The sequence below is a fragment of the Lissotriton vulgaris genome, chromosome 5, assembly GCF_964263255.1.
Source record: "Lissotriton vulgaris chromosome 5, aLisVul1.2, whole genome shotgun sequence".
In the NCBI taxonomy this organism is placed as follows: domain Eukaryota; kingdom Metazoa; phylum Chordata; class Amphibia; order Caudata; family Salamandridae; genus Lissotriton; species Lissotriton vulgaris.
In genome coordinates this window covers 2,021,278,328-2,021,294,638 of record NC_141693.1, presented here as the reverse complement: position 1 = coordinate 2,021,294,638, position 16,311 = coordinate 2,021,278,328, and the positions used below count along the sequence as shown (strand labels likewise).

Here is a 16,311-nt window from a genome sequence, read left to right as displayed (position 1 = left end):
AAAGACACAATTTGTGTTCACTTTAGTCAGTTTTACATTATAGAGCCCGGAAACCAAGAGCCAGTTTCAGTGTCTTCACTGCTCCATCCATGTTCCTCACATTCCATGTGCGCTGTTCCAGAGCCATGCCACTGTGTTCATTCCAACAAAGGTTACAGAAGCGAGAGCAAGCCTGCATTTTCAACATTTTAACAAAAGATGGACGGTGCACCATGAGACATCAAGCCAAGAACGTGACGAGGGGGTTATGAGCAAAGGAGCCATCTGAAGAGCGGCAGAGAGACCCTTCAAAAAGAACAGCCCTTGACACAACGAGGGAAGAGGGCACTGCACTGAATGAAGCCCTTCATTTCAGTTCTACTCTCCAAGTCAGGAACCCCTAAGACAACCGTACTGGGAAGGGTGTGAGGCTCTCACTGTGAACCTGCCTCCTCGCTCTCTAAAGTACAGGAAGAAGTCATTATTCCTAGTAGGGTTCATACAGGCAGTGGCACATATATAAATCTCGATCCACTGCTTCTCTTCGAGCGAGAACCCTGAGTGAAGGTTCATCAAGTACATGGGATCAGAGAATAAAGGTGACCATTCCAGGACTAAGATTTCAAAGCAGCACGTAATGGTGGGCAGGTCAGGTTTTGAGGTAATACCATACACTATCTAAGCTCATCCACTAGAAAAGGATGTGTGCAATGATGCCCAGAGTGAGAAAAACTGAATTAGTAACCCAAAGGAAGAGTGCCTTTGGGGTCAGGCGGCGTACACACCGTGTGGTATCGTGAAGAGTGGTACAAATAAAACTTCAATGGTCCCTGCAAGGGGAGGTCAGTTGGCTGGAAGCTGGACTTTGCCCGTCTGTGCACCACGTGGGTCTCATCAGCCATAGGTGTTATGGTCCGGACGGTGGAAAAGTACATGCCCTGCATCTGTAGAGGCTTGAGCTGAAGCACGTTTTGGGTGGGTGTGTTTTTCCATCGAGTGTAGGCTAGAAAAGAGGTCAATGGTTTGAGGGAGCATCCATGTAATGTGTGTGAGCAGGTCAGCCAATAGATAAGTGGCCTTGGCACTAGAGAAATGTTTGCGAGGGCACAGACTCCTCTGGCTAAGGCTGGCAAGTACTACAACTTCAGTGGGTTCATTTATGAAGGCTTGTCCCAACCTCGACGACAGTTAGCATGAACATGAAGTAAAGGACCACAGATATACTTCAAATGTCATTCGGCAAACATGTGACGTGCAAAGGAACTTACAAATACTCCTCACCCGCAAGCGTTCACGTGATCACCAACCCTTACTTAGAATCAGGACAGCATATATGGACAATACTCAGAAGATGATATTTGTCAGGGACACATGTATTTGTTAGCGATCATTTCTGTTGAGCACTTTTCTTTCACTGGCCAAGGGGATCAAATACTAAGCACTTCACGGGAAGCATCATCCGACAGGCAGAGGAGAACCAGACCATGCCCACAGAACCACCAATTTTCCAGGAAAATGAATAGACCTTTTTAAATATAAAGCTGGGGGGTGGTCTAGCCTGTATTCAAAGGAACACACTCTCGATTTCTCACTTGGGAGTCCCCCTCACCCTCCTCCTGTGTATACCTTTGTCTCAGTATCTCAAGCAATAACCTGCCGATTTGCAAACTGCACACCTTCTATTACCCCGGGAGACAATCTCCCCTTCATCGAGCAACTAATGGAACTCAGCCGTGCCTAAAATCCTCCTTGGTGACTTCAACCTTCATTGGTCTAATAAAATGACCAGGCGGTATCCCGCCTTAAAGCATTTCTGAATGATCATGAGCTGATCCAGCACTGCGACAAACCAACTCACAATAAAGGAGAAACGCTAGACCTCATTATCTCAAAAGGGCAGACCATCACTCTGGATACCATTACGACCACCATTGCATCCTTTTCTATATTAACAGGGAGGTGTCGACAAGGAATGCTCAGCCAACGAAATCAAAGATCTGGAAAACGGACCTCAGAACAATAAACGCAACTGACCAAGTAGCCCACTGTAAATCTGCCCTCTCCACCCAAGCTTACTTGGTCGTGGTTCAGTTACTCACTGACTCCTACAATTCGACCACCTCCAACATCATGGATAACATTGCACCATTCCAACAAAAAAACGCTTCAACAAAAATGTCCAAACCATGGGACAACGAACATTTATACATGGAACACCGCAACCTTCGGGCAGCTGAACGCTCTGGGAAATCGAAACCCTCCTAAGAACAACTAAAACTCCTTAGAGATGTTAGGAGCTTCTATAACAAACAAATAAAGAGTGCCAAGGCAGACTATTTCAGACACCAACTTGATCAAGCTGCAAACCACCCCAAGAAACTTTTCGAACTGGTCAAACAGTAATCAGTGGCAGGCCCAAACCACTCGGATTCCAGAGTCATCCCACCTTCTTGCGATGATCTTGCTGCTTTCTTCAATTAGAAGTCAAGACTCATCACCATTGAACTCACCTCTAAGAAGGCTCTACTGCCATCCCTTGACCTCTTAGATAAGTGCAAACCAATCAGTCTGATCTCTAAGAACAATGCACTTTGAGGCACCTTTACCCCTTTCAGTGAAAAAGACATCAATAAGATTCATCAGAACTGCAATCCTTCTAACCACTTCAGTGACCCGTTGCCCCATCTTAAAAGAAATTAGGAATGTACTCCTCCCCACCTGGACAAGGATTTTAAACGCTTCTCTATCACAAGGCATGATCCCAGACTACCTAAAGCAGCTCAGGTGTCACCTATTCTAAAAAAGCCGAATTCAGATAAAACTGACTTCAAAAATGTCCGCCTTATCTCCAATATCCCTATACTAGCCAAACTACTGGAAAAATGCGTACAATCCCAACTTTGTGCTCACATAGAGAATTTCCAACTACTAGACCAGCATCAATCCGGCTTTCGGAAGGGGCATAGTACCAAATTGGCTCTCACGCATGTTATGGATGACATTTTAAAAATGCTTGAACAAAATGACTCCTGCCTCCTAATCCTCCTTGACCTCTCCTCCGCATTCAACACAGTTAATCACGACAACCTCCTATCCATTCTGAAGAACAGGATGGGTTTCTCAGGTATGGCGTTACAATGGTTCTCCTCCTTCCCACACCACAGATCACAAAGAGTCCAGGCAAACCACTCCCTCTCCCAGCCCTGTCCAGTACTCATGGGTGTCCCTCCCCAAGGGTCCGCCCTATCTCCTATCGTCTTCAACCTTTTCTTGGAACCTATGGCAAAATCACTAAATTCCTTGAACATTCTCTTCCATATGTAGGCGGACGACACACAACTTTATTTGAAAGTCTAATCCGCGGATAACATCATCTCACTTAACACCTCCCTTCAGGCCAAACAAAATTGATTAACCGAGAACCATCTACTGCTCAACACTTCCAAACTGAATTCCTTCTCATCTCTCCCCCAAACCACACCCCCAAGCTAAACCTTTGGCTGAATCACCTCACAGCCTTCCACCGCCCTCATCATGGACTCCGCCAAATCTCTCCGAATCACCTTGGACAAGCACCTGAATATGAGAAATCATATCGTGAAGAAGTGTGGCTCAATGTGGAGAAGTGTGGCTCAATGGTTAGAGCGGCAGACCCTCATGCAGAGGTCTGGCCCAGGACCAGGGTTCAATTCCCGCCTCGGCGGGTCTTGGGCTCAATTTCCTCGGACCTGATAATTCTCGCCTCTGTGCCTATTCTAATCATAGGTCCCACTCTGCAACTCTGGGCAATAGCTTGCTTACTCTCCACAATGGCCCCAACAGCGCTGGGATGCCTGGCTTCACCCTGGGGGTGCCCAGGAGTGGACATTTCACAGGGAAAAGCCAGGAAGGGTTCCACAGCGGTATGCGCACAGCGCCAGGAAACCCCGATTGGGGTATAAGTGTGCTTTACAAGTACAAATTCATTTCATTTAATTTCATATCAGCAATGTGTGTAATGTAAATGTAAATGTCTTGCGACTTATATAGCGCACGCATCACCCGAAGGCATCAAGGCTCTTGCCTTGGGAACCCGTCCTGGCTTTTTCCCTGTGAGATAACCCCTACTAGGCATCCCCAAAATGAAAGCCAGGCATCCCGCAGCGGGTGGGCAGCCGTAGTCGAGATTAAGCAAGCTATTGCCCAGAGTTGCAGCGTGGGACCCCATGATTAGACTAGGCACCGAGGCGAGAATTATCGAGTCCATGGAAATTTTTGGGCTCAGGACCCTGCCGCGTCGGGAATTGAACCCTGGTCCCGGGCCAGACCTCTGCATCAGGGTCTGCCGCTCTAATCAGTGAGCCACACTCCTCCAGGGAGCTAATCACTTGATGAGGACCTTGAGGAACATCAAACCATTCCTGCCACAAAAGGATTTCAAGCAGGTGGTCCAAGCAATGGTCTTGCCGAGGCTAGACTACGGCAGTGCTACGCTCTGTGGCCATCCCAAATACACCCTGGCTCCACTAAGGTCATCACTGAATGCCGCGGCCAGACTGGTCACAGGTACCAAACGAAATTAGCACATATCACCAGTCCTAAAATCTATCAAATGGTTACCCTACCGAGCTCGAATTCATATGAAGATTGTCGGTCGGATGCACAAAGCCCTGCATTTCAAAACTCCCACGTACCTAGCACAAAAGCTTGATTTATCCTGTGGTGGGAGAGCCTCAAGAAGTGCTAACACTTTCCTCAAAAAGAGAACTGGTCACCAAGCCTACTCTGGTGCCTCCCCACCGGAAGTACGCAAAATCTCCTCAACGACCGCTTTCAAACTAGAAGCCAAAAGATTCCTAATGGACAAATTCCTTCCTTAATCTGGGCCAGGTCCACTGGCTCGAAATCCTTGATCCTACAACCACTGTTCCATCATGTGATTCTGCTCATCTTTACTGCATAGTGTTCTCCCCTCGTACCCCTCTATCATCTGTTCATTGTGTTACTCTCCTTTGTGTCATTAGTCTGTGATCTTTGCGATTATACATGTTGTGTTTTCTCACTTGATGTCGTTCTTGGGTTTTGATCTTCTTCCACCCTTTTTGTAAAGTGCTCCGATATCCTTCGGGCTCTTGTTCGCACTATATAAAACTTTATAAATAAAACTTTATAAATAAAATAAAATAAACATATTGTATATATATTTATTTAATTTATTTATAAAGTTTTATATAGCACGAACAAGATCCCGAAGGATATCAGAGCGCTTATATATAAATGTGTGTGTCTGTATATATCTGTGTGGTGTTTTGACCAAAGTATGATGTCCAAATAAGACCTTAACTATTTTTCGTCACAGTTCGGTTGTATGTGATCTCACCCATACTATGCCGTGTAGGGAACCGGTGAAGGACGCACACCGTAGTGGAGCTGGGATAGGGGCAGAGGGTTTACGAACATACAAATAAAAAACAGGGGACAGTCACTAATTATTGTGCCATTCTCCTGCCTCATCGCAAACCCAGAACGGATCTAATATTAGGAAGAAATATGAGAAACGAAAGCTACATGTGAGTGAGAGGGGGGCAGTAACCCACCACCCACTGCTCGAGGTGCACATTGGAGAAGTAACACCACTTCCACTGGTTGAGGTACACCGGAGGTGAGCAGCACCATGCTACAGAGAGACGCCCACCGTCACTGGCTGAGATGCATGTGAGGCGAAGAAGCGCTACGAGTCAAACTGGCGCCCGATACAGATTAAAATGTTGAAAATGCCAGGACATAAAGGTCAATAGGTGCAGGACATGGTGTGAGAGCTAAAGGATAGGGGGTCTTACCGCTGATGCGCTGGCTGACAGAACATAATTGCGTGGCCTTGTCTCCTGAAAATCAGGCAAAGCCTGTGGGGGGAACAGAGGTCACAAGTCATGTAGAAATACATATGAGCTGAAAGCACCAGTGAGCAAGGGCCCAAGGGCAGCCATAGCAATCAAATGACATCAACACACAATTACACACTGTACTTCTCCTCCAGAGGCCATCCACCTGCTCCGGCGCTCTAGCAGAGGAGGACAGATCCTACACCGCCCTTTAAGGTCTAGGACAGGCATACCCACCCTCACACCATCTAAGGAGGTCTAGCACAGGCATACCCACCCTCACACCTTCTAAGGAGGTCTAGCACAGGCATACCCACCCTCACACCTTCTAAGGAGGTCTAGCACAGGCATACTTACCAAGGTTCAGGCCCTTCACCGGAGGTCTAGAAAAGGAAACCAGACCCAGGCACAGCTCTTGTGTGTCTAGAACAGCAGTATTCAACCTACACCTCCTTGTAAGGTCTAGCAGTAGGTGACAGGCCCTACCCCTACTGCTGAGGTCTGGCACAGAAGAACAGACCCCAGCGCAGCTGATAGACTCTAGCAAAGGCATACTCAACCTACACCTCCTTGTAAGGCCTAGCAGTAGGTGACAGGCCCTACCCCTACTGCTGAGTTCTGGCACAGAAGAACAGACCCCAGCGCAGCTGATAGACTCTAGCAAAGGCATACTCAACCCACACCTCCTTGTAAGGCCTAGCAGTGGGTGACAGGTTCTCCACCCAGCCCTGAAGTCTAGCCCAGGACAACTCGCACTACACCAGATCGTGAGGCTGTGCAGAGAACAGACTCATCACTAGCTCCTCAGTTTTAGAACAGGCAAACGCACCCTACCCCTGCTTCCGAGACCCAGAAGAGGAACACTCACACTACGATGACTCATGAGGTCTAACACAAAAAGACTTCCCAGGCTTAGCAGAAGATTGGGGACACTACACATGTAGCCTATCAAGAGGAGGACATACCCAAAGTAGGTCCTGATTTTAGCAGAGTACTCAACCTACACCTTCTACTTCAATATCTCACAGGCGTTCTCACTCTACACCAGCATTCAAGGCCTAGCAGCAAAGTATTACAACTGCTCTTAAAGCTTAGCACATGAACACTCTATACACCAGTTCTTGAGGCCTAGCCCAGGATCACTACCCCTACACCAGCCAGCTCATGCGTTCTAGCACAAGAGAACTGATACTGACCCTACACTTGTTTCTAGGGCCTAGCACTGCACTAGAGACTCTACACTGGGAGGGGAAGAGAGAGAGACACACACAAAGAGAGACCAAGAGAGAGAGGAGGAAGAGAGAGAGAAAGAGAGAGAGAAAGAGAGAGATAAAGAGAGAGAGAGAAAGAGAGAGAGAGAAAGAGAGAGAGAGAGAGAGAGAGAGAGAGAGAGAGAGAGAGAGAGAGAGAGAGAGAAAGAGAAAGAGAGAGAAAGAGAATGAGAGAAAGAGAAAGAGAATGAGAGAAGAGAGAGAAGAGAGAGGGAAGAGAGAGAGAGAGAGAGAGAGAGAGAGAGAGAGAGAGAGAGAGAGAGAGAGAGAGAGAGAGAGAGAGAGAGAGAGAAAGATGCCCCACACCAGCTACTGGGACCCAGCAGTGTAGCACAGGCCTTCCACATGCTTCGAAGGTCTAGTACAGGAGGACAAAGCACATTTGATCCAGGTGCTTCCCACAACAGCACTGGCCCTCCAAATGAGGCTTAAGAGAGCTGAATCTACCCTCCACCAGCTCCCGATGCCTGGCCAGGAGTACCTACACTCCCAGTGGAGTCTGCCACAAATAAGCCTAAGCAATGCTATGTCCTGAGGCCTAGCCCAGGCGCTGACTTTGCACATTGAGACTCACACGCGAGTGCCATTGGTATACCAGTTCTGGAGGCCTCGCTCAATAGGCTAGCCTCAACACCGGATTTGGAGGCATAGCACCTGTTGATGCCGATACACCTGCTCTCAAGCCCCGGGTACAGAAGTAATGACACTACAAGCCTGGCCAGTCACAGAAGGGCATATGGCACACCAGCTCTTGAAACCAAACAATGAAAGGCAGATCTTACGCTTCTCCAGATGCTCCTGAAGCCAAGTACACCGGACAAACCCAAGGCCTATTACATGAACACTCACACTATGCCCAGAGGCTAGCACAATAGGGTAAGCTGTGTGCCCACTGCTAAGGCTGTGCAGTTGCTACAGCTGTTACAGAGTTCTAACATGGGAAGACAGACTCTGATACAGTGTAAGACATGTGGTAAAAGAGGGTAAACACTACACTGGTTTTGAGAGCTAGAACAGGAGTACAGGCTGTTCGACTGGGGCCTCGCATAAGAGGATAATCACATACCGTGCTGCAGCTTCTGGAGGTCTAGAACTAGAACAAGAAGCAAGACCTCAAACCTGATTTTGAAGACTAGAATAGGACACAGGAGTAGTGACCCTACACCAGAGGCCTAGCATGGGATAGGATTGTCTGTACCGCAGTTTGAGGCAGGAAATGGAAGATGGTCCCTTCAGCGGTTTCAGAAGACAAACACAAGAGTACTGACCCATCTCTACACAAGGTCCATCAGAGCAGGACAGATCCAGCCCATGCCAGAGTACAGAAAGAATCTAGCACAGTTACATATACTGGACTCCAGCCCCCAATTCTTCACTGTGAAGCCTAGCACAAGAGTACTGATCCATGGCTAAGGCCTGGCACATGCAGACTGCCTGACATCTGCTCTTGAGGCCTAGGGCAAAGACAGGCTTTATGCATATACCGGAGGTCTACCACAGATCCTACAACTACTGTAAAGGTACAGCAGAGATACACTGAAACCAGACCTGGTTCAGTGGCTCAGCAGAAGAATGCCAACCTACATCAACTTCTGAGACATAGCTTAGGAGTTCTGACCCTACCGCTGCACCGGAGGCCCAGCACCCATGGACAGACCCTGTACTCTAGACCTAGCACAGGAGGCGAGGTTCACCAGCCTATCGAAAGGATACAGACCCTGAACCTCAGGACTGTTCAGGGGTGCTGATCCTACTCCAGGCTGAAAACGACACAGGGTCGTGACTCTGAACCAGTAAGGCTGAGCCCAAGAAACCTAAACAACAACACTACTGCCAGTACTGATGGTGATTGAATGTTTTTTAGGGTGGTCCCTATGGATAAGACAAAGACCCGTTTTTTTATTTACGTGTACATGTAAATACGTTTTGTGTAATACGCGTGTGGTGTGGACTAACTCCATATCGTTTTGCTATATTTTCCTCACTTACAAATAAAAAACCGGGTCTTTATGTCTTATCCATAGGGACCACCCTAAAAAACTTTCAATCACCATCAGTACTGGCAGTAGTGTTGTTGTTTAAGATCCTACTCCAGGAGCGTAGTGCTGAAGTACAGATCCTACATATATTAGCTCCTGTATGTTTACTGCACAGGAGGACAGAGGTGTACTCGAGGCCCATCATAGTAGAACTGACACAACTAATGATCTGGATATCTAGCACCCGAAGACCTCACACATCCGAGGCGCAGCCCAGGAGGGCGACTACACCTCTTCCTGAGGCCTAGCAAACAATGACAGGCCCTGCCACTGTCCTGAAGCCCAATGCAGTAGGACAAACCCTACATCCGCTCCCAATGCCTAAAGAAGAGTGACAGACCGCACACCCGCTCCTGCTAACAGAGGAAGAGAGAGGTTTCATCCATTCATGCGGCCTAACACAAGCTGAAAACACTCCACACCTGTTCCAGAAGTCTAGAGGCGTAGGATAGTGGGACAGGCCCAATACCTTCTCAGAGGTCTAGAACAAGAGGACTGAGCCTAGATTAGCTCCTGTAGTGTAATATAGTGAAACAGACCCAACGCCGGTTTGAGGCCAAGATCAGGAGCAGCAGTCATACACTAGCTTCTGAGGTGTAGGTGCAGGAGGACAGGTACTGCTGTTGCTTCCGATCTATCACAGGAGGTCAAGCCTTACAACTGGTTTAAACCAGAGGAGGATCGACCACTGATCATCCCACTTCATGTCACTAGCACAGGTATAATGATGCCCCTCAACAAGGATGCTAGTGTCTAATTTAAGGGCCTTAGATCAAAGTCTCCATCCCAAGCCTGGTTCATAAACCTTACAAATAAGTTGCCACGGTGCATGGGCTTAGATAGCTCTATCACAAGCATAGGGATTGAACCAGACAGAAACCTTCATCACAAGCAAGGTTCATGAAACTTAGAAAGATGCATCTATAACAAGCATGTCCTTAGATAGACGCCTCCATCACAAGCATGCCCTTAGATAGAGGCCTCTATCACAAGCATGATGCATGAACCTTAGATAGACATTTCTATCACAAGCATGATGCATGAACCTTAGATAGACGCCTCCATCACAAGCATGAACCTTAGATAGAGGCCTCTATCACAAGCATGATGCATGAACCTTAGATAGACTCCTCCATCACAAGCATGAACCTTAGATAGACACTTCTATCACAAGCATGGTGCATGAACCTTAGATAGACTCCTCCATCACAAGCATGAACCTTAGATAGACACTTCTATCACAAGCATGGTGCATGGACCTTAGATAGACGCCTCCATCACAAGTGTGAATCTTAGATAGAGGCCTCTATCACAAGCGTGAATCTTAGATAGAGGCCTCTATCACAAGTTTGATGCACAACCTTAGATAGACGCCTCTATCACAAGCGTGAAACTTAGATCGAGGCCTCTATCACAAGCATGATGCATGAACCTTAGATAGACATTTCTATCACAAGCATGGTGTATGAACCTTAGATAGACTCCTCCATCACAAGCATGAACCTTAGATCGAGGCCTCTATCACAAGCATGCCCTTAGATCGAGGCCTCTATCACAAGCGTGAACCTTAGATCGAGGACTATCACAAGCGTGAATCTTAGATAGAGGCCTCTATCACAAGTTTGATGCACAACCTTAGATAGACGCCTCTATCACAAGCGTGAAACTTAGATCGAGGCCTCTATCACAAGCGTGAACCTTAGATCGACGCCTCTATCACAAGCGTGAAACTTAGATCGAGGCCTCTATCACAAGCGTGAACCTTAGATCGAGGCCTCTATCACAAGCGTGAACCTTAGATCGAGGCCTCTCTCACAAGCGTGAATCTTAGATAGAGGCCTCTATCACAAGCGTGAACCTTAGATCGACGCCTCTATCACAAGCGTGAAACTTAGATCGAGGCCTCTATCACAAGCGTGAACCTTAGATCGAGGCCTCTATCACAAACGTGAATCTAAGATAGAGGCCTCTATCACAAGCTTGATGCACAACCTTAGTTAGACGCCTATATCACTAGCATAATGCAGGATCGTAGACAGTAGCCTCTATCACAAGCGGGATGCAGGATCTTAGATAGACGCTTCTATCACAAGCATGGTGCATGAACCTTGGATAAATGTCTCTATCATAAGCGCATTGTTAGATAGATACATCGATCACAAACATGGTGCATGAAACCTCAATAGACTTCACAAGCAATGTGCACAAACCAAAGAGAAGTCTATCACGAGCAAGGTGCAAACATTTCCAAAGTGCATGATCTTTACTTCAAATTCTTCCCAACAGGCTGAATACATGAAGCTTGGCGAGATGCTCACATCTGCTGTAATGTGCCATAACGTTAGATATGGCCACGTTTCACGCAGTCCCTGAACCAGAGCAGGCGTCTATCACAAACATGCTGCTTGGTCCGGGGTGAAACATGATAAAAGTGTTCCTCCCAATCAGCGTACAAGAATTGCATCAAGATCTCTCGATTCCAGCAGGACGCTTAGCCTTAACCTACAAATCTCCTGCATGGTCGTAGATCACAGTCTTAGGTCAAAGGTCCCAATGAGGTGTCTGGAAATTCGATGGTACATTTGGCCTTAGCAGGTCACCTGAGTGATAGGTGCCCGCCCTAGACCCCATCACAGAATTGGCATAAGACAAAAGGAATATTAGGTCAGCAGATCACTAGTACATCAGACTGCAGAAGATTCTTGATAGATAAGGATGGAAAAGAGAGAAGTCACTGCAACTCAGCACCAACACTATTTTATACTCACATCCCCCTCGCACTGTGCACAGAACCAAAAAAACACAATGACACATTAGTATCGATAAACGTATCAAAGGGAATGCAACTGAAAACAAGAACCAGCAGTGTGCTTTTCTGTGCAGAGAAATGCAATACCATATGGTCACTTGTATGTGATTACAGAAAAGTGTGACACACAGTGAAAATCAACAGTTCTGGCGTCCTATCTCTGAAATATTCAGTAAGCATCATGGACTAGGGAGCTCTTTGAAGAGGGAGCTACTAATATTGGTCGTGAGATGGCATGAACTCTCAGCCATTTGTGAGGGGCTCCATTTTTCATATGGTAACCAGTCCATCATGGGCACTTTAGGAAAAAGGAGGTAGTTAAACAACCAACATCCCACCCTGCTCTTCGCCTCCAAGACCTCCGTATAAGATGCTACCTCAGGTCAGTGGCAGGGACCCAAGCTTTGGCACGCCCACCAGGCGCTCTAACACGGAAGGACAAAGCCTGCCACGCAGGTGGACTCAATGCATGAGGAGGAAAGTGGAGCATTATTTAGAGCACTAAAGGGTCCCCTCTGTGGGGCACCACGAGTGAAAGAAGAAAGTGATCAGCTGCTGCATCAGATAGAGTAGAAGAAAAGGAATTTTGATAAGGTCCACACTGCCAGAATAGCATTGAGGGGAGGTAAAGAACATGTCCTTCACCATGAGCTCCAGACAACCATTGTGTTCTCTCTCTGGTCTACCCCAATCCTGCAGATACATCACTGCCTGTCTCACAAGCGGCTCCCTTCACCCGCAGAGCCCAGACTTCCACTTGCTAGATGCAAGGCATGCAGTGGTAATGGCTGATGGAAGAAGTTACCGCAGCTTTCGCCTCTGCAATCTTGGCCTTCTTCAGTCGTGCTTTGCAGGCATCGAGGTCCAGGCGCCTATTCTCCAGGATCCGTCGCTCTTTCTAGAAGCAGAAGAAACAGATATGAAAAAATCCAAGTGAAGACATCTAAGCTCTGAAACTGACGAAAGACTCCTTTTTTAGTTTGTGAACGAGGAGGTTCCTTCTAACATCAACTTGTTACCTCTCCTCGTCTCCTCAAAGTCTAGTCTTCATTCAATGGCTCCTTATATTCCAGCCGCTTCCTCTCCTAATAGATTTAAACACTATCATGAGCATTGTACATGCTCTCCGTTAAACCCACATCAAAAGACGATACCACTGGAGTTTGTTACCTATTGGCCTCTAGACAGGTCGATGGAGTGATCCTCATCTTCATAGCAGCAGCAGTTTCCTAATCACCCTATAGCAACAGCCAACGAAGCCCTGCATTAAGCCCTCATTCCCTCATTCAGACAGGGGTTTACATGCTATTCCCTCAAACACTCAGTATGGCCACTTGCTGCTTTTTCACTGCCCTCCTCAAAACAATCTCTCCATCAAGCAGGCCTTAGGAATATCTTGGTAACTTAGGACAGACAAATGCCTTGCAGGTATGCACAGCTAAGAGAAAAACAACTTTGAAGAACCTGCAAGATGTAGGTTTTGGAGTTCTGGATAGCTCGTGTTGGTAGGTGGAGCAGTGCCAAACAAACTCTGGCAGAAAGTGCAAGTGAACCGGGTTAGATCTGTTTCTACTGGAAGAGTAAGGAAAAAAGACATTGTGCAGTCCGCTCCATAAAGCCGACACTCTTCATTAGTACAGCCAGTCAGGCCCAGAGAACACATGCACACAAGTAAGGAAGATGCAACTGGTGTCTGGAAGAGGCGTATTGTGGGATTGTCAAGACTAGCAGTTTGGAAACCAGGCAGAAGGTGAGAAGGATCAACAAAGTGCAGGAAAGAAAATGAAAGTGTCTGAGCAGATATGAATGAATGAACATGTGGGAGCTTTGTGCAGGAGCCTCAGCACGATGACCAGGAGAAAAGAGCACCAGAGGGATAACGCTCACACTCGGAGAGCACCAACTTGAGAAAGGCATTCTCCGCTACACAAGGAGCCTGCTCAGTGATGCGTTACTCATCTGTAGCACACACCGCATACTACACAAGCTATAATGCTATTGTTTTAATCCTTGCTGCTTCCTAAGAGTGACTATGAGGGTACAAATTACAAGCCTGAGGGAAACAATGTAGTCTGAATTATTTGTAGGTGTCTTGCTAAGTTCTATAACTACTAGCACATGGTTCCATGAAGGCTGGACCCAGTCCTGGAGCTGAAACGACAACATCTCGGAGATCCAGGCTCATCTGACCCAAAGGCACTATATTTGTAATTGAAAGTGCACATTCTATCTCGGATGAAGAAAAGCTGCAGCTACATTTACAAACAGTGGCAATAAAGGGATGCAACCACCTCTTTGAGACTGTTTGGTGGGTGATCAATGCCCCTCTTATTTTAGGGATGGGGATGCCTATCTGTGTTTTTCTTACCAAAACATTTCTGGTTCAAAATATTTTATTGAAATATCTGTGTAACAGCAAACTCTTTGTTTTCATTGCTAAACTGGCAGGCATGAGAGTGGAATGAGAACAAACCATGTTGCTGGGTATTTGCTTGGTATTTCCACTATTTAGCAATAATGCAATGAGACCTACAAAGCCGAAGTTAACAGAAGTGCATCTGAAATTCAGGTACTGTGATCAACAAAATGTGCACCTTTGGACCACAAGACCCCAGAGTCAGGAACACAAGGAGCCACCCAAGGTAAGTACCCAGAAACCCCACGGAAGCTGTGTGCAGAGTGGGAACACAGCTGCATGACCAATGGAAGTCAATCGAGAAGTCGCGGTTGCAGTTTGGCAGAAGAAGGTTCCTTCCCAGAGGACCCAGAAGAATTCCTTTGGAGGACGGAAGTTTGGAGAGCCACTCCATCCGTGGATGCCCCAGAGACCAGGTTACCTACACCAGGGAAGCCAGGGGCATAGGGGTGAAGAGACATCGGAAACCTCCATATGCTACAATTGAAGACTTGGAGAAAAGTGCTCCTGGAGAAGTAGGTGAAGAAGTATGGGGGAATCCAAGTGGGGATCCTGTAAGTGAGGAACCTGCAAGCAGCGGGGACAGAGTCTATGCCACTCAGGAGTGAACAGGAGGCACAGAAGAGCAATGCCCACCAATGTGAGACTGTTCAGCAGAGTTGACGGTGAGCTTGTGGCTGCAGCTGTGAGGACCAGGCAACGCTGACGAAGACCCGGAGCCATGTACGAGCTGTCCCACGTTGGATGTCGGTGACTAGGTGGTCCGTGTCCTGCGGGAGCACCAACAAGCCTTGGTAGAAGCAACTGCAGTGGAGAACAAAAAAGGAGCAACAATAGAACCAGCAAGTTCAATGGATCTCACTACAGGAAGGAGAGTCAGAGCAGGCCCTGAGCAAGCAGGCAAGCCCTCTTAAGCAGGAGAAGACCCCAGGAGGACCCACAGGCTGAAAGCAGAGGAGGAGTCACAAGAGGACCTCAAGCAGCTCACCAAGAAGCAAGGCCTACGGTGCAGAGGATGTGGTGAAGACGCTGTGCTTGGCAGTGAGAGATGCTGGAGCTTGTTGTAGCCCGAAGATCTCTTGAGTGCAGAGCCAACAAGCCTTGGCAACGGCAAATTGATGCAGTGCACAGGGGTTTGGTCCCAGTATTTCTACGAGGGATAATGGCCTCAAAATTGCAGAGAGGACAGGTCAGGCCTCGAGGAAGTTGCAGAACCACCACCTGTGTTGCTGAGCCTTGAGAAGTCTGTGGGACTTCAGGAACAGAAGACCGGTCAGCTTTGTTGCGTCGCCTGCAGATGCAGGGGATGGACTCCTTCACTCCAAGGGAGATTACTTCGGGTGTCCTTGATGCCCTCAGGTCTGGTGAAGATCCTGAAAAAAGCACAGACACAGACGAAAAAGAAGACTTGCAGAACCGCGATACCAGGAGCAGCAGGGTCTTCCTTAGTGCAGCCTCTGTTCCAGGGGAAGTCCAAGTGACCAGATGGTCAAATAGTGATGAGGTTTCAGGTTTGAGTCTTGTCCCATGACAAATCTTAGAAACCACCCACAGGTAAGCCTTTAAGTACCATTGGGAAAAGATTGCAGGAGGTGGACAGAGGGGAAGATACTCAAATGTCCTTCGTCAAGTTTGGCGCCAGAACGGGAGCCCAGCGCTCCCGGAACTGGGTCAAACTGAGTATGCACAGATGGCACCAAATGTGCTCTTCAAAGCAGTCTGGTGGCGCTGGCAGCACCCCCACCATAGCCCAATACACCAAGTCCTGTCTGGGAAGTGGTCACACCTCCCTGAGACAGGATATCTATTGTTATAGCTTCCCCTACTCAAGCTCAGCCCAGCTGCAGGAGGGCAGAATCGGGTCTGTGGTCGGCAGCAGCACCAGCTGAAAGGCTATCACCGGTAGTACAGTGGGGTCCCCCATGGGAGCCCCCCA

At 47.7% G+C, this 16,311-nt stretch overlaps 1 protein-coding gene across 6 annotated transcripts in view; it reads right to left on the bottom strand.

The window, feature by feature from the left end:
* Positions 1–16,311, bottom strand: part of SH3GLB2 (SH3 domain containing GRB2 like, endophilin B2) — a 260,034-nt gene that overhangs the window by 58,307 nt on the left and 185,416 nt on the right. For 4 of the 6 annotated variants that reach the window (XM_086924855.1, XM_086924856.1, XM_086924857.1 and 1 more), the window contains exon 5: positions 12,765–12,857. In XM_086924855.1, coding sequence (XP_086780981.1) covers positions 12,765–12,857 — 93 coding nt within the window. Of the gene's footprint in view, positions 1–5,798; positions 5,862–12,764; positions 12,858–16,311 lie in introns of all 6 variants that reach the window. The other 2 variants (XM_086924853.1, XM_086924854.1) reach the window with 1 other exon arrangement.